The sequence below is a fragment of the Triturus cristatus genome, chromosome 10 (genome assembly GCF_964204655.1).
Source record: "Triturus cristatus chromosome 10, aTriCri1.1, whole genome shotgun sequence".
NCBI classification, from domain to species: Eukaryota; Metazoa; Chordata; class Amphibia; order Caudata; family Salamandridae; genus Triturus; species Triturus cristatus.
In genome coordinates, this window is record NC_140593.1 from 198,105,137 (window position 1) to 198,127,921 (window position 22,785).

Consider the following 22,785-nt stretch of genomic DNA (forward strand, 5'->3'; position numbering starts at 1 on the left):
CAAGGGCATGAGGTTCAAGCTCCACATAGACCCCTCAGCACGGCCGGTAGCTCTCAGACACCAGAGGGTGCCCTTCAACTTACGCCCGCAAGTGGAGGAGGAGTTGCAAAAGCTCGAAGAGCTGGACATAATCGAGAAGGTCTCGGGCCCCACTCCCTGGGTGTCCCCGCTGGTCGTGGCGCCCAAGCCCAAACAACCGGGGGCCATCAGATTCTGTGTCGATATGCGACTGCCTAACACAGCAGTAAAGAGGGAACGTCACATCACCCCCACGATGGACGACATCGTGGTGGACCTTAACGGGGCGAAGTGGTTCTCGAAGCTGGACCTGAATGCCGGCTACCACCAGCTGGAACTGGACCCAGAAAGCCAGTACATCACCACCTTTTCAACCCATTTTGGCCTCCGGAGGTACAAAAGGCTCAGCTTCGGAGTATCATCAGCCGCTGAGGTCTTCCAAAATGCAATCTGCGAAGCACTGTCAGGGCTGCAAGGGCTGCAAGCGGACGATATCCTTGTGTTCTCCACAACGCTCGAGGAACATCACTCCCACCTCCGGGCCACGTTCAAGAGGCTGGCGGATTGTGGACTGACTCTACACAAATCCAAGTGCTCCTTTTATCAAGAAAGCGTAGACTTCTTTGGGTACACATTCACTCGTGAAGGACTCCTGGTTGACCCGAAGAAGGCTGAAGCTATCAGGGCGGCCAGCACACCTCAAAGTCACACCGAAGTGAGGAGCTTCCTCGGCATGGCCACTTACTGTGGACGGTTCATCCCCAATCTTGCAGCCGTGTCGGAGCCGCTACGCACCCTCACGCGTCATGACCACAAGTGGGAATGGACGCCAGCTGCCAACAAGGCGTTTCAAGACATCAAAACAGGACTACTAGACAAGATGGTCATGGCATACTTCCACCCCAGACGGCGAACAGAACTAGTCGTTGATGCCAGCCCGGTGGGCCTAGGAGCGGTCCTCCTGCAGGAACATGGCCCAGAAGTGTGGAAGCCCGTCGCATATGCCAGGAAAGCTCTCACGGATACCGAGACGAGGTATGCCCAGATCGAAAGGGAGGCGCTGGCCATCAAATGGGCCTGTCAATATTTCCACCTGTATCTGTGTGGACAAGAATTTCATGTCGTGACGGACCACAAACCGTTGCTCCGGCTGTTTGCTGGCTCATCTAGGCTAGCGCCACCGAGGATCGAAAGATGGGCGGTGCAATTGCAAGCCTACAACTTCAAAGTAATCTACCGTCCTGGGGCTCACAACCCAGCGGATTATCTGTCCCGTCACCCGGAGTCGGCGGTGCCATCTGCCCCATCGGGGGACACCTGCAGCACAAAAGCGTTCGTGAACATGGTGTCGCAAGGGGCATGTCCCAGGGCCATGATGCTGGAAGAAATGGGTCGAGCAACTCGTGAGGACCCCACTCTCTCTCGCGTTCGGAGAGCACTGGAGAATAATGGATGGGCCCATTTCATGGATGGAGCCCACGCCCCGCGCCCTACGGCAAGAGGTCGGCCATGCTCACCAAAAATTGTGGCACGTCCAGAGCAAAGTCAGTGTGGGGGAAGAAGGAGTCGTCCTGAGGGGACACCTCATAGAGGTTCCGGAAATCCTACAGAGAAGAGTCCTTGCGCTGGCACATGTGGGCCATCAAGGGATGGCCTAAACCAAAGCCAGGCTGCTCGACAAAGTCTGGTTCCCGGCAATGGACTCCAAAGTAGAGGAGATGGTCCGACAATGCCACGCCTGTACCATCACCGGAGGGGACCCTGCGCCAGCCCCAGTAATCACTGAAGAATCGAGCAGGACTCCGTGGACGTATCTCAGCGTGGACTTTGGGAGCTTTCCAGACGGTCGTCACATGCTGGTCATGGTCGACTCGTTCTCGAAATTCCCTATCGTTGAGGTGATAGCGTCGACAGCGTTCACTCATGTGAAGAGGGTCCTGGACCGAGTGTTCACAATGATGGGGTTGCCCGAAGAGGTCAAGTCGGACAACGGACCCCCCTTCCAGGGGCTAGAATTCCAGGAATACCTTGAATGTCTAGCGGTACGCCACAGGAAGATTACCCCACTATGGCCTCAAGCAAACGGGGAAGTGGAACGACTAATGAGAACAATCAACCAAGCGCTGCGCATCGCCGTGGAGAAGATCCGGAAGCAGCTCTTGATCAGTTCCTCGGTGCATACCGCCAGACTCCACACAGCACCACCAAGTGTGCTCCGGCCCACCTTCTATTCAAAAGAACCCCACGGGACAGTATTCCGTCAGATCCGGTGTGGGTACCTGCTGAGCGGGATGACGCAGCTATCCAAGTGAGGAGAGAAACAACCAATCGGAAGGCCAGTAAGGCCCGAAGGGCCCAAGAACCGCAGCTGAGAATGGGAGATCGCATGGTGATCAAGGACCGACACCCCGGGTGGAAGTTCCGGACCACCTATGAGCCTGAGGTGTGGACCGTGGTCGGTGATAAAGGGACCATGGTCACGGCTAAAAGGGGACAGCAATCCATCACAAGGAACGTATCGAGCTTCAAGAAGATCTCGGAGGCGGATACGGATCGAGATGGGTCCGGCTATCAAGAATCACCTTTGAACCTCTCTTCCCCTGCGTCTCCCAGTGAGAGGATCACCTCACTGATCACCCCTCAGAGAGTCAGTCAGGGCCACGCTGACAATGTACGGCCAACCTGCCAGGACACTGCCGCCGAGGCGTCCGGGAGTGTCCCATTGGGCATTTCCCCGGAGCCCTGTGTCCGGAGCCAGAAGTATGGTCTCCGGCCGAACCCGGTCCCGAGTCAGAGGCTGAAGGACTTTGTGTATACTTCTCCATGACCAGGGAGAACTTGATGGTCCTGAACTGAAAGAAAGGAGGCATGTAGAGAGCCATCCGGGCTCTCCCCTACAATGTTGCATTCTCACACGCATTCATGCACCCCTCGGGGCGGGCTTGTCCAGAGTGTATAAATAAACGAGGTCGAAGACCGCTCGTGGTCTTCCGGCCACGAGAAGTAAACGGTGGTCCTGTGTCCGTTATTCCACGCTGATACTGCTAACTGCGACACAGGCCCCGCCGCGCTACAGTCGGGACTGTGAAGTTCGCACCAGGCCGCCTCTGTAACCTCACATACAGGACATTTTCCTCCTGTGCCCGGATAAATAGCAGGATAAATTAGGGGATAAGAGACTCCGGAGCAGCACTAGAGAGCGACCATTCTCTCCAGCAGTTGGCCACGCCCCCAGGTTTGCATTTTTTTATAATTTTTCTAGGAGAAACTATAAATGAGATGGTTTCCGACATGTCCTGTTCAGTGGCAGAACAGAAGCTATATTGATTCACATGATAAAGGCTTTAAAATATAAACAGAGTGCAGCACGTGGACAGCCATGAATGGTGACAGCCTCACAGCCTGTAAACTTCATAACGGCAGACTGGAGGCCGGATCAAAATGCTCTGCACTTTAACACCACCGTTTGCACCGACCGGCTTTTGCACACAATTTGCACCACCAAACTCAAATAGTTCACTATTGTGCAGTAGTTTTTGGCTTAGACCACAGAGGAACCCTAGACAAATTCATGTCTCTCCTTGTAAGACTGCTACGAGTGCATTTTTCCGACAGCTGAGATAGCAGAAAATAAAACATTTCCTGGATGCAATAGACGTTATTGTGGGACTAGAGACAGTGATTCCAATTACAGGATTATTACAGACACGCATGCTGATGGAGTAGGGTGCTGTTTTGCCATTGTAGCTTAAGGGTTAGGTACTGTGTGTGGTCTGCATGAGTGTGTGTGACTCGCAAAATCCTAGCATGATACATGTGCCAGCTAGTCCTTTAGTCTTACAGTTTCAGATGCCCGGTAATTATGGTTCAGTTCCACAAAAGAAGAGAAGTTCTCCAAACCTAATTGTTGCTGGCACTGTGCAGTTGGGGGGAGGGGGGCACAGTTAGAAGTATGTCTTCAGAAACTGGTGTGTTGCCCGCTGGCTTTGGGCATAGGAGGCTACACAGTAGATCAGAATCACTAAGGGGACGGGCAGTACAATCGCAATGAGCCCTATGGCCTTGAGACGGATATGGCAGCCACAGTGCGCTGGAGGGCCCTGGGAAGACCACACAAGTCTACAGCTTGGTAAATAACTGAAGGGGCTCAGAGACAGAATGTATGTGTGTGTCAAGGAGTGTGTGCCAGTGATGGCGTTAACAAGTGATTTTCTCTGTATTAATATGCACTTTTCTGTACATGAGTGTGGGTGTGTGTGTGTGTTTAGATGGGTGGCTTGTGGCATGAACACATCTCATAGCATGTCATTACAGTAAATCTGTCCCCTTGAAATAATCGTGGCCTATTCTTCATATGTTGGAGGAATTGCCTACAACATTGTGGCTATTACTAGCATTATGGTGGCCCATACACATATATTGTAGCCATATAGCCATTGATTACCACATTTCGACTATCTCTGTTACAGTGACCCATGCTTGCCATATTCGGCCATTCCTGGCAACATTTTAGCACTCCCTGAAATAACAGCTGCCCATTTTTAGTTTGCTGTCTGGTTTGCTGAAGACATCTTGGGGACATTCAGAAAGCTTCCCTGGAAATGCATTCCCCATTGTTTACCATTGAATTTGTGCTTAGTAACTCACATTAGCTGGCTTTCTATTTGCTGACTTTAGGCTGTCCAGGGTGAGTTTGTCCCTCCCAAGCAGCAGCAAAGCCTTTTCACACCAACTTTTCTTGTATTCTCCCATGAGTGCTTCTTTCTGTAAACAGGCCTGTAAATCTTGTTCTTATCATGCCATATTTGCTGTGCATTCAAAGACAGAGGTCAAATATCAGGCTGTCTTCTGAGGGAGATTGGTGTTTACTTTTCTTTCATGGATTTCAAAGTGAGAGGATTTATGTGACAATCTTGCTGGATACTGGGAGTAGGATAGATTTCTTTTCTAGTACACAACAAGATTTAAAAGAACTCTGTAGGTATTTCAGAATTATGAATGTACAAGCGTAGCACATTTTGTGTTAATTCGGAAGTGTGTTGAAAACAATTATTTTAATATGATCAAAACAAATCAATACACAATGTGATGCCATTTTCAAACATTATATCGTTTGTGAGCTGTATAGGTTTGTTAGTAAAACTGTATGTCTGTGCAAATCCAATGGTCACTTCAATTGAAAATGTGTTGTCTGTAACGGCAGTGTGCTACCACACCAGGCATACTCCACTGTAATTCTCTCCTTTCTATTCTGCACAACTCCACGGCACTGCACTCTACTCTGCACCACTCCAATTTACACCACTCTACGTCACTGCACTCTGCACCATTGCACTCTACTCCACTCTGCACTACTCCACTCTACGCCTCTCTACTCTACTCTATACCACTGCTCTCTTCATCAGTGCACTCTACACCACTCTAGTCTAGGCCTCTCCAATCTACTCTGCACAACTCCACCCTATGCTACTCCATTCTGCACCATTATGCAACACTGCACTTTTTATGCCAATACACTTTAAGCATCTGCACTCTATGCCACTGCACTCTCCACACAACTGCGCTGTATGTCACTGCACTCTATACCACTGCATCCTACTCTGTATGACTATATTCAATGCCACTCTACTCTATGCCACTGCACTCTATGCCACTGCACTCTATGGTACTCTACTCCACTGCTCTCTACAACACTACTGTGCAACACTGCACTCTATGCCACTGAACTCCACGCCACTCTCCTCTGCACTACTGCATTCTATACCAATGCACTCCATGCAACTGCACTGTACGCCACTCTACTTTTCATCACTCCACTCATCAAGGCGTAGTGGGTGGTTTATAGCTGGGTAGTGCAGGCTAGTGCACAACTCTAGAGCAGAGGATAGTGTATGTATGTCACAGCACATGGATGGGAATGGCCCATGTAACGAGCAGCATAAATTACAGGGTAATGTGCACCAGGTGACAGCGGCTGACTTACGACAGGGGAACGGAGGTGAGCTTTGGGTTGCACAGCATATCAGAGAGAGCTCAAGTTGGCCAATTTCAGTCCATCAAAATGAAAATAAACCGATACTTCTCCTTTAAAAGACGTATTAGACTGTGGGTGGGAAAAAATGTGTCATAAAGCACTGAGTTATGACTATTTTTACCTGTTCCGCTTTTAGCATTGTTAGGAATACCACTCTTTATTACTGCTTTAAGGCCAGCTGTCCCTGTGTCAACCATCTTGCAAATTGTAAATTGTTTCAATTTGGCCCCACAACAGTGAAGCCTTGTATTTCAATAATCCCAAAGTATTCAGGGCAGTTGCCCTTCTTCAGCGGTTGTGTTACTCTGTTGGTAAATGAAAGCGGTGAAATAAGAGCTACGTTTCAAGACAGTGGGTTTAATAAGATAGCACACTCAGCGTTGCAGCCAGTGTGGGGTTATCTGAGACTGTGTAGAAAATTATATATGAAGAAATTATATGGAGTGCGCAAGCCTTGTAGCTAGTATTGATAACACACCCTATGTACCCTATGAATGCTCAACATTCTCGTGTGTTAGTATTGTAAGTACCGGTTAACATAATGTTAATCAGAGTCGCAGTGAAGTAAACACTGGACTACAGGTGCCAGTGTGCGCTGCATTCATGTGTGTTCGTATAGCGAGGAACGGTATATCTATGTATTAAAGTAAATTTAGGTAGCATTGTGCAAAAAACAATTATCATATTGTAAATACTGACCAGCACACTGTAAGTGGTAGACCTAACTTTAACGATCAGCCTTTGTCGGGCGTCTGGTTTGGCTGCCATGACAAAAAAGTGGAACACGTCTGTTTAGTTCATAAGCCAATGTGATTACGTATGAATCGTAAAAACGAAGGAAGGACCAAACTCCTACTGTCTCGCCGGTCAGCACCATAGTTAAACAGTGTCTGTAGAAAATACACCTGTAAAAGACCCCTTAAGGTGTGGCTACAACTATAAAGTATATGGACTGTCATGGCAAATATGGAAGGTGAAATGAATGTGAATGCTCAACATAACAAGTAAAATGTATTCTGACTGAACGTTCAAAAGCTGGTTTGGTGTCTGAAACAAAGATGGTGTAAACACGATTATACAACGTACTTTATAATGAGTACATGAAGTAGACTTGATGTAGATAAGTAAAAGTGAAAGCAATGAGTGGTGTATGAGTCAAGCTCCGCCGCATATGGAGTGGTGGTCTTGAATGTAAAAAAATAGGATAAAAAAAGCAGACGCAGTGATGCGATTCATGAAGAATTATCAACAGATGTTTCTGAAGTTTAAAAGCATGGAAAGTGCATACCCTGCTGCGTCGCACCGCAGCAGCCGCCACCACGTGTCATTGCTCATCCCCACGGTGATACTCCAGGGAAGCTAACGTTTGAGAAAAGGTGGGATATGCACCTACCATTAGCCATTTGGAGGCTATGATTTTTGGATGACACAGACAATCCTGCAGCATAGACGCTGTAGGCTTGATCTAATGTGTGTCACTGCTCGTTCCCGTTGCAATACTCCATGGAACTTAACTTTTGAGAAAAAGTGGGACACGCACCAACCATTAGTCATTTGGAGGCTACGATTTTTGAATGAAACATACAAAAGCCAATCCAAAGTAATGGGAGGAGTCAAACCCCAGAAAGTACATACAACAGAGGATCCTGTAGCGCAAACGCTATAGGCTCGACCTAAAAGCATTAAAACACATATCTCATGGGACATACTGCCATCACAAATGCTCACTTTCTTTTTGCTGCTGCCTGTCAATGAGAATGGCTGAAGCTATAAGGTTTCTTCTCCTGCTTTGTGTATGAGCCAGAACTAAACAGCTCCAGCCACTGTGGGTGCCACACCTGGATAACCAGGTGAATCTGCCTCAGTACCCGAGTAACTCACCTGCCAGTGATCAACTACATATCCCTCAGCACCAATGAAAGGAGGGGATACCGCCTAAGCATAGTGCAACTTGAAATCGTCATACATCATATTTAATGCTGGCATACCTCACTTGCTCAGCCAACTGTGAAGCCAGCTAATAATTAGAACTTATATTTTAGCATGAAAGAATGTCACATGATGCATTCATTAAAGTCAAAATTAAAAGCGGTTTTTGACTTGTTATTTCAATAAGCATATATCTAGAGAATGAAATATGATTCAGAAACAATCTGAAAACGTGTTACACGATCTCAAAGGAAAGATTTTTAAAAGTAATGAATCGCCAGTTTGATTCATTCTCTTTAACATTCGGGACGGTATAGATGCTTAAAGAGTTGTGCAGCAGGATGGGATCTTAGAGGCATGTCACAAGTTATCATTTTGAAACCAATATCCACATACCATTGATCTAACACTGTCTAAGAATCGACATTTTTACCGTCCAAGTCGCTATCATAAATGCACATGAATACAATTAAAAACAGACACTCAGAAACATACACACACAAGGGACGGGACAAATGATAAAGCAAGCATCCAGAACATGTTACATAGACTATCAATCTTACCTTTAGAAGGATTTGTGGAACCGAACAAGCAATACTTCAGGAGGCGTAAAAACTGAGGGAAAAAAAGAGAGGCGGCAGATGAAAATGAATAGAGTGACAAGATATCTTGGAATGTAAACGAATGAGTGGAAAAATAGCAAATGAAAATGCAGGAGATAGTAAAAATCGACAAAGGGGAAAGGAAGGAGGAAGAAGATTTAAGAAACAGAGAGCTTGACTGGCTAAGTAAGTACACGACAAACAAGTTATGAGAAAAGGTAAGTCTAAAGGGAAATAGCAAGCACTATGACTATGTTGTTAATTAAAAAAGGATTGAAATACAGTGTACAGCACTGGCTTGTCTTCTATCTTTCTAACTGTCTTCCAGATGTGTTCCCGCAAACCCAAACCAGAAATCAGAAAGTAAATAAGTAGCTTCTATCAATATTCATGTCCACCTTAGAATCAAAACATACAAACACAGAGACAAAGTTCAACTCTGCAACCAAGTCTCTGTAAACAACATCTTTCTGATTGAAAGACTTCTCTCTGTCATACAAAGATGGATGAGAACTGTCTACCAGAAACTGAATCCAGACTGAGTCTGTCCCCATCACCAAAAGATTGAAACTGGGCTACATCTGGAAGTGACTTTCCAATATGAAACTAAACAGATTAACACTGCAAATCACCCAAATACAAGCCCTGGCTTTCTCTGCCTAAGGATATTTATCGCTTTTCTCTATGGTGTCTCTAACTCCACCCGTCTTTAAAGAAGTGCGTCCTGACTGCTATCACCAGACCTGCCAAAGCTCCATGGAAGTACAAACACAGACCCTAAACTTTCAGAACTCCATTGATTCCCCCAATAGCCCATGGCCACCTTCAAGATTTGCTATGCAATCTACCAGAGAGTAGGCCTGATTTAGATGTTGGTGGGACTACCGTCGTCCCTCAGCGGCGGCATTACCAAGTACTCCGTCAAGCTGACAGCATTCTGCCTGCCGTATTTAGATGATGCGGCAATAGACAGTAGACCGCAGAGGGCTTGTCTGCTGGCTAAAAGTACTCCGTCAGGCCGGCGGATTTGCACCGAGCCTATTTAGATGTTCTGTTGTACTGGCGGTGTCCTGGTGGCGGTTTGCTTACGGAGTGAGATGCTGGTGGAGTGGAGACTGGTATGTACAATTTATTAATGTGTCAATACAAATATGTGTAATGTTTGCATGAAAAACATATGTAGGCAATGTGTTATGTCCCTTTGAGTTACACATTACATGCCATTCACACAACATACACTGAATGCCCATTCACAGGAGCCACTAGCACAACACCCACAAACACCACAGCAACATATATTTTTTTAAGAGCCAATACAAGTGTGTTCAATTTACCTTGCTAAGTAAGAATATGAACACTTCTGCATTACACCGAAGAGAAATATTCAATGTAAGAGCAATGCAGAAATACGCAAGGCAACATCAATTGTCAACATATGATACACAGGACAATTGTACAATTAGCCTTCCTTAGATCTCAGAGACAACAGAGTCTTTTGGCAGTATGGTAGAGTCAGAGCAGTCAAAGGAGGGACTTGGACGATGGGGTTCAAGCCAGAAACAGAAGCTGGAAACAAGAAAAAAAGGTATGTTTTTACCTAATTTCCTCATATTCGGCCAGCTCAAAGTAGGAGGGATTCCTGCCACAGTTGCCTCGACAGAAAGGCACCTCGTAATCAGCTTGGCGGGACTCTTGGCTTGAGTCCCGCTGCAAGCTGCTCCTGCCTATGGCGCCGTTGACACGGACGAAGATTTCTGTTGGAAGCGGCAGGACTGTGGCGCTCTTTCGCCTATGCACCCACCAACATCTAAATACAGTCCGCTAAGTCAGTGGGCTGGACGACCGTGGAAAAAGCAATGGTGGTATCTGTTCCACCAACATGTAAATCAGGCCAAGTGGCAGCAAATACAAACTTGGCTGATAACATCATCATCTCTTGTTGTCAATCCAATGCAAATAGTCTTAATAGTTGCAAAAGGAAAATCCCCAAAACAGCCTTCTAAAGCTATACATCCAGGATCTGGAATAACATCCTTGCAAACATGGTACTCACTCCTCTTTTTCATCATTCAATATGGAAAATACAAATACCTCTTATCAAAGAATATATCTTCCTCCACATCTGAAGAAATTATTCCCTCCCTCTTCCTAAAAGTTGAACTTGAAGAGAAAAAGACCTCACCATCGTGGTCTTGAATCATAAACCACTATGTACAAAAACAAGACTCTTCTTCGAAAACAAGAGGATAAGGAGAATCCCTAAAACAAGTGGAATGAACTGGGGCAGAATTGCCATTGATGGCATTGGGAGTAATGATGCATGGAACATTGGAAATATGATCATATTACACATGGGAGCCTGAAATCGCTGTTTAAAGGCCCATCTCTAATTTCCCTATCACAGTCAAGCTGTGACATCCGTAGTCACCTGTAATAACAAAATGACATACCTGCTCAACTGTAATAAGTTAATACAGTTGCGTTATGATATCAGAATGCCTCCTACCATAGCCAGCAGCCAATGTAAAAGAAAGGTCACAGAGCATAATCACAACTGCAGTTTAAACAATGGATACAGAAACTAACTTTTTTTCATTCAGGTCATTTTTCTTAAATGAACAGTGATCAACACAAAGGACATAATGGTAACAAGTTTATCTTCTGCGCGTTATAAGTCTTTACAGGGTGCAAGGTCGAAGGTTGGAGGTCGAAGGAACATGCAAAGAAATGGTTCAGCTCCGTGGGCCCAGTGGGCTCAAAGCAGGCTGAACCGGGCTGGGTGTACTTGACGGGAGTGTCATGTGCTCGAATTAGGATTGGTAGAAAATAGTGCCATTTTACACGTATGCAGTTCTTGCCTAAAGTTGCCTTCACTTTACCACATTGACTTTTGACACACATTTGCATTCGTGACACTTGGGTTAGTTTCTTGGAAACAGCGACCTTGCTGACATGGAGAACTTTGTGAGAACACTATCACACTGCCTTGGCATTGTGTACAAGACCCTCACATGCATTATACAAATGTATTTGTGAATACATCAATATGGGAACACAGTTATCTGTGGGACACAAACAGTGGCTGCTGATCACAATCTTGGCCCAATGCAAGGGTGCCTCTTTCTATATATAACCTTTTGTTTCCAAGTATAATCAGAGGAGACACTTCTTCTGACTTTGAGGGGTCCCTGCATGTTGAGCCTTTCGCCTAGCAGCTGACTGACATTTCATTGAGGGGTGTCTAGTTCATGACCAAGATGGGGTCCTACACTCTTACCTACCAGGTAAATGGGTTTGATCATGCAGAAGGGGGTATTATTGGCAGAGTGCACATTCATACCCTAAACACGTAGGTTAGGGTTTGCATTGCAGGAATTCACTAGATTGTTATAATACTGCATATGTATGCATATGTAGGTTGTCTCATCAAGATGGTGGAAATCCACGTTTTTTTCACTGTCTTGAGACTCATTATAACTTTTATTCTCTCCTGTCTATTGATCATTGCAGCAAATATTTTGTATACAAGAATAAATATTGAAAACATCCCACCGTGTATTCTTTATATATCTCTGAGTGAGGGAGAGCACGAGTGTCTGAGGGAAGAGGGTTGTCATGTTCACTAGTTGCCAGAACTGTTCGCTCCCGGTCTAGGTTTAGGGGAGCTAATGGTGGCCCTGAAGGGGTGAATGGACTCAGTTATGTTATGTTATAAATTTTTGTAAAGCGCACGTACACCAGATTGGTTTCATAACGCTATTCTAAAGGGTGCTTTACTCCTGGGATGTTATTCGTATGCCTGTCTAAATAACCATGGGGCATATCAACAACAACCGGCGATAATTATCGCTCAGCGCTCTTAGCGTGAGGATAATTATCGCCGGCTAGCGTGAATTTTTATCGCTGAGATAGCGTGCTATTAGCAACGCTTATCTCAATAGCGATAAAAATCTACACGCTAACAGGCTAACGTGAGATTATCGCTGGAAACCCAGCGATAATCACACGTTACCTTGTTGATAGGGACAGGCAAACTTAGCCATGATATCCTCCTTCCATAGGATATCATGGCTAAGTCTGAAAATTAGCAGACGTAAAAAAGCAGCGTTAACCGCGGTTAGCGCTGCTTTTTTTGTCTCTAACAGGGTTAGCGACATTCTTGATAATAGGAGAAATGTCGCTTAGCGACATTTCTCCTATTATTTTACTCTGGAACGCCCCCTTTGCATCTCATTAGAGATGCAAGGGGAAGCGTAGAGTAAAAGGGTGCTAACATGCAAATTTGCGTGTTAGCACCCTGTTGTTGATAGGGCGCTAGTTTTATCTCTGCTTTTTTGGCTTTTAAAGCCAAAAAAGCAGAGATAAAGCCCTTGTTGATATGCCCCATAGTCTTTAGGAGCCTTCGAAAACTCATGAGGTCTGTGCCGGATCTGATTTTCTAGACTAAGTCTGGTACCATCCTAAGTTTATGTCATCTACAAACGTGCAGTTCCTACTGATTAGTGGAAACTAGATGACAGGAGCTTGTAAAAGCCTGTATGAGCTAACAGTGCACCTTTGAAGTTAAAAGATATCTACGCTCCATGCAATCTTAATGGGAAACTGTGCTGCCCAATCACGGTACTGATCACAAGGGTTATAAAAACCAAACTGTTTGTGGCTGCAGGGTACGCACAACAAGCTTTCCCAGGCCAAATGGATGTGATGCTAGAAAAATCCCAGTGTCAGTGCAACAAACACATTTTCAGACTACCAAATTATATGTGCAGCAGCCTGATTCATATGTAGATTGGCCTTTTTCAAGAATATGAATCTTTGAACATGCAGACGAAATGCTACTATCGGGTCCTCAAAGCCCGGTAGGATCAATGAAGAAGGTACTCAAAACTGTATATGAAGCAGAGGCGAACCCCTGGACTAGCTTTATGCAAAAGGCCTTGGCAGCACTAAAGCTGAAAACTGGGCCGGGTAGTGTATAAACCATGCTGTCGCAAAGAACGCCATAAACAAGCAAGTCTACCAAATGTGGAGGGAAGAGGACATGACCAGATTCAGAGGGAACAAAAGTCAACTGGGCCTAATTGCATCCTAAGAGGAAAACAACCCTCATACCTGCACCAAGTCCTGGGAAAGAAATGCCTAAAAGAGATTATATGGAACAGGCCGGTGCCGCTGCCAGTAAAAGAATTAAACCCAGGGTGGAAATCTTTAACACAGAGTTAAATGCAGGCGCTGTAACTATAGAGTGGAGTCCCAGCTCCATCTGATATGCTGTTTCGCAGCCTTGCTACAAACTAGTGTTCCTGTCAAAAGGGATACGCACATGTGCCGAAGCAGTCCCAGCCCTCTTCTGTAGCACTTCCCCTTCAGGCCTAGCCACATTTGGGAACTATATGAAAGAGACAGGATCTCAACTGAGCGGATCAAACAGATCTGGCGCCTATAAAGAAAAGGATGACGCACTGTTGCAGACAGCCGACAATGGAAGCTGAATACTATTTATTAACGCAGACTCTTTTTATTCTGTTTAACAATTTCAGAAATTCAGCACAATAATCCTGTCACATTGCATTTTGTACAGAAAGAACAAGTGAGGCATGCTTAGAAGTTACAAACCAGGACGGAGGGGGGAATGGGAGTTACATAGTGCTCTTCACAAATAGGTGTTTACTCAAACTCCTTCACATGTTCCGGTATAAAAAGCACATTGGCACTTTTAGAACCATAGCAGCTTTAAGTGCATTCGGTCCGGATTTAGCCTAAGGAGCCGGCACAAATTTGGAAACCTGCAAACAATTCAAAGTAATTCTGCACTTTTAGAAGACAGGCAGTATTAAGTCCATTCTATTCTCTTCTAACTTATTGTGTTGGTACAGATTTGCAAATTGTAAAGACTTCTAAGTAATTCTGAGACAATGACTGAAAGGACACACAATAGGACGATATGCACAAACTCGTATTCGGTAATTTTATTTATATTAGCTGCTGCTTTTATAGGCATTTCGGAATTGCAATGATATGTGGCTGTCTTTTAATTATTTGGGAAATTGCAATGATTTGAAGTACTCGCTCAATAAAAATGTCATTCATTCATTCAAGTCATTACAAGAAAGATGGAATGTCTTTGCATGTTTCTATACATTTTGAGTCACAGATTTATTTTTTAATTTGACTTACATTAAACTGATTTTAATATGTTTTTCACAACAACTTACCAAATGCTTTTAGTGAATGAAGTTTTGCACTACAATTTCCTTGTATTCTTCATTTCTGCATCCATGCAGTCTTTTTCACATAAAAAGAAAGGTAGGAAGGATTTCAGCAGTCTGTGGGAAGTGTGATGGTGTGGATGTATTACATGGAATACAATACAATCTGCATAGTTTAAAAAGGATATTTCAAGTCACCAGTCAAGGAGGTCAATGACCTTAAAAAGGAACTCCGCTTTTGGCCTCGCTCTACTATAGTCGGGGAACTCCTCAGCGACTTGCAATACCCCTGTAATGTACAGCAGAGTGCACTTTATCTAATTTATAACAATTTAAGAATGACTATGACAAGAGTTTGAATGAAAGAGTGTTTAAAAGAGGCAAAATGCATGCCTGAAAACATATCAATCTCATCTTCCAAATGCTGTCTTTGAACTGGTAAGGAGGCTTTTTCCCTGTGTAAATGAAGGGTTGCTTCTAGGCCCAGGCCTCTGTTTCTTTCTCTTATTTTTAAAAGTGTTGATAATTCATCTAAAGTTATTATAGTGCTTATGCCACATTATGGCTGAGGCCAGTCACACGAGGAAAGAAATGTGTACGTAAGGTATTGTTTGCCATGAAGCAGGAGTGGCAGGGGTTGCCAAAGTTAAGAACCATAAGCAGACTATAACACATGGGGCTGGATTGTTATATGTATCATCAAGCATTTAAATTACATGTGATTGTTCTTTAGCACATTCAACAGCCTTGCCTTTTATATGCGAGTCTTGGGCGTTTGTGGAGATGGAATTGTGAGACGAGCATAATGGCTAATCATTTTCCTTTCATTTATATTCTTCTTTTCAGCACCTTACTTTCTACAATAACGACTTTAAAGTATTTATGATTTCCACTGCTTCCATTGGGTGAAGAAAAGGCACTGTACATAAACTTCTCACAGTAAACTAGTCTCTCTGGGTTTTAGTAAAGACACATTCTACAGTTTATATGGGTGCGCAAAAGTTTTCACTATCTCCTCCGCAAGCATTTTGGCCTGTAGGTGGAAATCCCTGTATGAAGTGGGCAGAAGGGAGAGCTTATTTTTTAAACTATAAGGCCACCATTGATGAAGAAAGAACAATGTCAACAGAACAGATGAAAAGTATTCTTCTCCATTCATTTGGTCCAGAAGGAATAAAAGTGTTTGAACAGATGACTAAGGAGGTTGAGGGAGACGGGGATAGCAATGTTTTAAAAAAAAGCTAGAACTTGTTTTTACTGCTAATATTCTCCCAAGGTATGTATTGGAAATGTGAGGTACAAGTTTTTCTAGAGAAAACAGGAAACAATTGAAGCTATAGATGATTATGTGGCTGTCCTTATATGTTTAGCTCTTGATTGTAAGTTTGCAGGTTTGCAGGAAGGTTTAATCAGGGATCAAGTGGTAATGCATGTTAAAGAAAGAGTGTGGGTCAATGGAGATGCTGATTAGAAGGATATTCTGGCTATAGTTAGGAAGGAAGAATTTTTTACTAGGAGTGCCAAAGCAGTTCAAGCAGATGTAAGAGAGGAACGTGAAATTCTGTGAGTAAGATAATAAAAAAAATTACAGAAAAACTATAGCACCCAAAAATTGAGAGTAAGAATTCAGAGAGGAGTAAGGAAGGTTTAAGATGCTACCACTGTGACAGCAAGTCCAATCTTTCATATAACAAAACTTGTCCAAAGTTAGAACAGGAGTGCTGAAATTGCGGAGTTGTGCACCATTTCTCGAACGTTTAGTAAAAAGAAGAGAAATGTTAAGGTCAAGTGTGCAGATGAAGGTAGTGTCAGAGGAGAGAAGCATAACTAGTAAATGGAAAGAGAGTACCAGCACGTTGTTCTTAAATGTGAATGACTGTTACGCAAATGTTTTAAATATTGATAGCCGGATGATAAAGAAAAAACCTATGTGTAACCTGATGATTGGAGATGTGAACATAAAGATATATGCCGATTCTGTTTACCCATATCATCAATGAAAACATATAGAAGACAACATAATTCATAGACAGATTGGATGACAAACTAGATGAGCCTGATGTCAGACCTGAAGGGTATTCTGCTGAGAAGATGGAAAAGCTGGGGTTTAAAACGCTTGATTTCAGATTACAAAAATCATAAAGCTGTAGGAAAACTGTACGTAGTGAAAAGGGACCTTTGGTGCTAGGGTGGTATGATCAAGGGAATTTACACATGATGTTGAACCCAAACAGTCCTGAACCAGTCATGATTGTTAATGAAGGGGAGTCTACAGGAAGAATGATGTTTTAAAAAAAATGCAATGTTTTTAGTAAATAAATTGGGAATTTGTTTGCTTTTAAGCATGAAATTGTTTTACAATAAGATGCATGTCCTAAGGTTCACAAAGAAATATTTCCATTCTAATTATAGACAAGGTGGAAAAGAACTTGAAAAGCTAGTTATAGATGATATAATTGAAAGTGTGGAGTCTTCTGAGTGGATTTCTCCTTTTGTAAGAGCTAGGCGGAGTAATGAAAAAATTAGGCTATGCATTGATTTGCATCATTTAAATAATAATATTCTTATTGATCAATTTCCATTATCAAAGGTTTCAAAGATATTAGCTTTTGTCAAAAGTGCAGGTATTTTTTCCACAATAGATCTTTATGCAGCCTATCATCAGATTTCTTTGCATGAGAACAGGAAACACTACACAGCTTTTGTAAATCCCATTTGGGTGTTGCCAGTATAAGAGAATGCCTTTTAGCTTTGCTTTGGCTGTAGCAGTTTGAAAATGTATAGTGCACCGTTATTCAGCAAGATACCAGGGCCTCATTTATGAGCACTTTTGCCCTGCCGGAACGTCACTTTTTTGATGTTCCGTTGGCGCAATGTGCCCCCGCGTAATTATAAGGCTGCATAAAGCCTGTAAGGGGCGTTCCATGGGTGTTCTCACGCAACACCCATGGAATCTGAAGCATTCCCAGATTTACGAGAAATTATTACCCCAGGGGTGCCGTTAGGGAGGCACAATGAAGAGAAATGTTTTAATTTCTCCTTGTTTTTTCTTTATTCTGCATTCTGCAGCACACATAGAAAGAGGAAATCGCCTGAATTGATTGATCAATCAGCCTCACATCGCAGGCACCCTTGCACCATAGTGCAAGGATGCCTACGTTGATGCACAACAGCCCATTTTATGCACCAGTACAGAGGAAAAGGATAGGAATTCACAATATCTCATAGATACGGCGCATTACTGCCCTTTTGTTTCGACGTAACACAGCGCAGCAAATTTCCTTGCGGCACTGCTTTCCGTCAAAACCTCATAAATGAGGCCCCTAATAATAAATGTTTCAAAGACGACATTTTGATTTATGGAAACAACAAGAAAGAACATGATCACATTTTAGAGAAGGTTTTGGAAAAATACGATGAAAGGGGCTTGACTATAGAGTATAGTAAATGCAAGTTTGCCATTCAATCAGTGACATATTTGGAACATGTTTTAAATAAGGATGGAGTTGAACCTAAACCAATGTTAGTAGAAGCAATCCAATTGGGTCCTGCACCTTTGAATAAGGATGAGGGAACATAATTCTATGCAAATAATGTTCAAATTTTGCTGGAAGGACTTTTAATATTCAACAATTACTGAAAATCAAGTGTAAATTCGAATTGAGCAGCGAGAGCCATAAGTAGTTTGAAAATGTTAAGAAGGCCATTGCAAATACCTCTGCTTTAAGTGACTTTGTTCCTTAACGAAGCATTCAGCGTAAGTTCAATCACTGCTTCTCCACCTAGTTGGCATTTTTGTGCTACATGCTCCTGCGTGAGTTAGAGGTTCAGCTTCCTCACGTCTGGCCCAATAAACAGCGGCCATGGTGAGGAAGCACAGCGGATGTGCCGCTGGCACGCCAAAGGTGTGCGGAAGGCCCACCCATTTGTGGCCGTCAGCGTATGGATGAGGCCAGGGGCCAGGCACCCTGTATCCCATCAGCCAGAAAGACTTGTGTTCTCCATGGAACAATTATTCACTCTTAGGCCTGTCTGCCCTAAGATGTGCTTAGCTCCTTTGGACCGAGTAGTAGGTCCACTAAGCCACCCTCATTGCAATTTTACTAGTAAGGGGAGTAATTATAGTTGCATGCTTTCTGAGGGAATCAATACAGGCTTCCACAACCAGCCCTGTATTGCAGGAAGGGTATACAGGAGTATTCCAGGTCGGGATTTCACATTTTTCAACATTAACTGCAGATCGCTTGTCAAAAATCAGCAGCATGTTTTTAATTTTTTATGAGATCACCACTCAGATGCAGTATTTTAAACCAAAACCTGGCTTCATGAAGCAGCTATACCAGTTATTATTGCTGCACTGCCACCCTAATCCCCCACTATTAAAAAAGATAGGCCAGATAGGGTTGGTGGTGGGATTGCTATCCTTTTTAAGAATATCTACCTTTGCAAAATACATGAACTCCCAATCTTGGACTGTGAAGATCTATTTTTTTTCACTAAGTCTCACTCAGAAAATTACAATATCCGAGACCCTCATTTATCGGCCACCTGATTATGCAGGGAAATGATGCACCTTAGTGCCTGGCTTGCTGGGCCCCTACATTTTGAAACACACATTATTTTAATTATAGGTGACCTAAATATCCACATTGAAGCCTCCCTGATCAATGTGGTGGCTACTTTATTGAGGAATTGAGTGTGCTGAGTTTGACCTTATTAATTCAGCACCAACCCATGTGGCAGGACACCTCCTAGACCCTATATCTCTCTACACTGCCTCTGCTGTCACTAATCTAGTCACATCTTCTAGCCATCCCTTTTTTGGTCAGGAACCAAGACACTCTCCCAGTAAAATCCATAGCTATGCTGAATACGTCTCGAAATTGGGCAAGACTAGATGTCTCTGCTCTGAACGCACAACTTTGCGGTAGGAGAAGGATCGCCCTATGGTCCTGGTCTTACGGACCCTCATTCACATGGCTTGTGATTCCTTATCCAATGTCGGCCCAAAAAAACGGTGGTAGCAGCTTTAGTGCTATCCCGTCTGGACTACTGTAACAGTCTCTATGCAGGAACCAACAAAAAAGTACTACAAAGACTACAGGTGGTCCAAAACTCTGCAGTGAGGCTGGTACCTAATCTGCATTGAAAACCCTTCATTGGCTGCCCATCCATAAGAGGATTCTGTTTAAGGCTCTTACCATTATCTATACAAAAGCAAACAATATTGGACCAGAATATCTTAACGTTAGAACTAAGCCATACATCACTCAACGTGCCCTACGGTCATCCTCAGAGAACCTCCTAACAACACCTACATTTAAACTTAAAACCAGGGGCGGCAAGACACTAGTAGCTATAGGGACAAATGCCTGGAACTCCTTGCCTACCCAACTCAGACATACACAAAATTAACTAAATTTTAGGAAGTCCTTAAAAACTTGGATCTTTGGTATTCTGAGAATAAGTCTTGGTCTTTTCTCTGATCACCTATAATCTGTGACTAGGCCAGCTTTCTCTTTCTCCTGTCAGGTGCCCTTCCCTCAGCATCAGCGCCAAGATACTCCTTGGAGTGAACGTAGCGCTATATTAAAACTGTTCCATTCATTCATTATCATATTTGCTGGCTTCAACTGTGTTTCATACTGTTGACATTTGGCCCACACACTTCTCACAGTAACACATGACCTTCTGAGTCAGCATTTTTAGTTAATGCTGAAAACGATTGCCTTTGTCTTGTGGTTTTGGTGTGTACTAGCTCATTGTGGACATGTAGATTCGTGTCAAGATTTCTCTGTGGCTGGTCGAAACATGCACGTTTACATGCTTGTGTTTTGTGAGTTCGGACAATTATTGTATGTATCCACAATTGTGCTTCCTTGCAATAAAGTATAGCAGAAAATGAGTTACATTTTATAGGCGTATTTTGAGTATGCGTGTCTATATGCTTGCTAGTTATAGAGGTATATAGATGCCTGGTGATTTGCTGTGAGTGTGCTAGGGTGTGTTTGAGTGGGTATATATATCTCATAATTTGAGTGCCTTTTCTTTGAAATGACTGTGAAGTCATTGGAAGCGCATGTCATTCATGGTATTTGATAGTGAGTGTGATTGTGGGAGTATGTCTGATCTAACCGTGACAGGACCTTGAAACTAGTTTTTGTGCACGTGTGAATTGGCATGGATAGCATTTTGTCTGTTGCCTGTTGTGCATGTATTAAAGTAATGTGTAACTAGATTTAATAAAAAGTTACGTTTTTTGTGGGAGAAGTATTAGGGTGCATTGTATTTTTATCTCTAGGTACGGATTTTGTATGCGAGCATATATTCACAATCTTTGCTAGCTTTTCCGTTTTAGAGGCTTGTGCATATGCTAAGTGATTACAACGAGCTAAACTTAATCCTTTTTTACATTTTATTATATCTTGGTCTACTTAGAAGATCCCATTGTTGCCATGAAACCCCAATACGGGTTTACCTGCAGTCACCTGGATTTGGCCAAAAAGACGAGGATGGCATATTTACTTTCATTTACATTAGCTGAATTTGTAACCTATTACAAAATGGAAATTGTGTCGTCATTTATGTGCAGACCAACGAAGGCCTACGACACATTTTCCATATAATGTAAGCCATAGAATCGCGAACTTGTCTGTGATGTAATGTAGGCTGCCAGGAAATGTCAGCAGTGCTTATAAAGCAAAGCACCTTTGATGGCCGCTCATTTGTTTTTCCAATATCCATTGCAATGGAGAAGAAAAAACATTTCTTACCAAGATGATGAGATTGAATGTGATGTTCAGTCCAATGAGGATGGTCGCTACCAGGAGGATGTCATCTGAAAATGTCTCGTAATAGTTGTTTTGGTTTTGGGGCTGGCAGTCCATACGCATAGGCTCCTCCTCTGGCAGAGACATGGTAGACAGACTAAGGTCACCAGGAGCCCAAATGCCCACCCCCTCTCCTCCATTTTCTCTTCATTCCTTGCCCTCTCCCCCTCTTCAGCCTGCCAACATGCTCAAGAGGGCTATTATGATGCTCACGGTGTCATGCTGCCCTTGGATGGCTTCATCACAGGGTTTGGACCAAGAAACAGTAAAGACGGATTTTACATTTTAAAAGAACCTTAGCACTATTGTCATGTCCCTCCCTACACAGGGAGAGGGGAGTAGTGGGCATCTAGTCTGGATGTTATTTACAAGTGGAGACATTTCTTCCTAGTTCATAGTTGTATTCTCACATGTATATGTCACAATGAAGAATAGAGAAAATGTAGCTGCTATCTGTGATGTCACTGAATTCTGGACCATAATTTACACGGTGCTTGTTCCGAGTGAATAATCCGTGTGGTGTCAGTAAAGATGCGCTGGTTGCCTGGCAAAATGTGAACAGTACAGTCGTTTTACTATATGCTCTGGTCAACAGAGAAGTAAAAAACATAAAAGAGCACGGTTTTTACAACACACATGTCAAAATACAGAAATGGATGTTTGCAAGGAAATTGGCAAGTGTCTGCTCAGTACCTATGAAACTCCCTGATACATTTGAAAACAGTAAAACACATAATTAAAAACCCATAGCTATGTCGTACTAACGGTATCCAAGCCTTATTCTTAGCGGGTTAGCAAAGCCTAGTCCAATTGCCTATGGTCAAATTCCCTACGAAGTTTAATAAATTTCTTTCTAGCAGTTTTAGTTGTATTGATACGTACATGGGAATATCTAACTATGGAACAACGACGCCCCACACATAATGTTTTTTTTAATCTTTCTGTATTGTTTTGCAACAATAGGCCAGCCTGTGATAACATATCATATAATTTAAGGTCATGTACAGAAGTGGAAAGGATAGGACAGGGATAGGGCCCCGTTCTGAATTCTTTCACCAGGTGGGCTTCTAAGGCATCAGGTTTATTCTTGATAAGCGCCCACCCGCTTTATCTGTCCACAGGTTAGCAGGAGGACTTGTCTCTTGAGTGCAGCTTCCATTTAA

General features: G+C 43.4%; 1 protein-coding gene across 3 annotated transcripts in view; it reads right to left on the minus strand.

Annotated features, from left to right (window-relative positions):
- LOC146789207 (uncharacterized) overlaps positions 1-21,976 on the minus strand; it is a 132,485-nt gene extending 110,509 nt beyond the window's left edge. For all 3 annotated transcript variants that reach the window (XM_085630026.1, XM_085630025.1, XM_085630024.1), the window contains exons 1-2: positions 21,566-21,976; positions 8,545-8,596 (exon numbers count right to left, since the gene is read on the minus strand). In XM_085630026.1, coding sequence (XP_085486152.1) covers positions 8,545-8,596; positions 21,566-21,709 — 196 coding nt within the window. In that variant the 5' untranslated portion in view covers positions 21,710-21,976. The remainder of the gene's footprint in view (positions 1-8,544; positions 8,597-21,565) is intronic.
- Between the last annotated feature and the right edge of the window lie 809 nt (positions 21,977-22,785).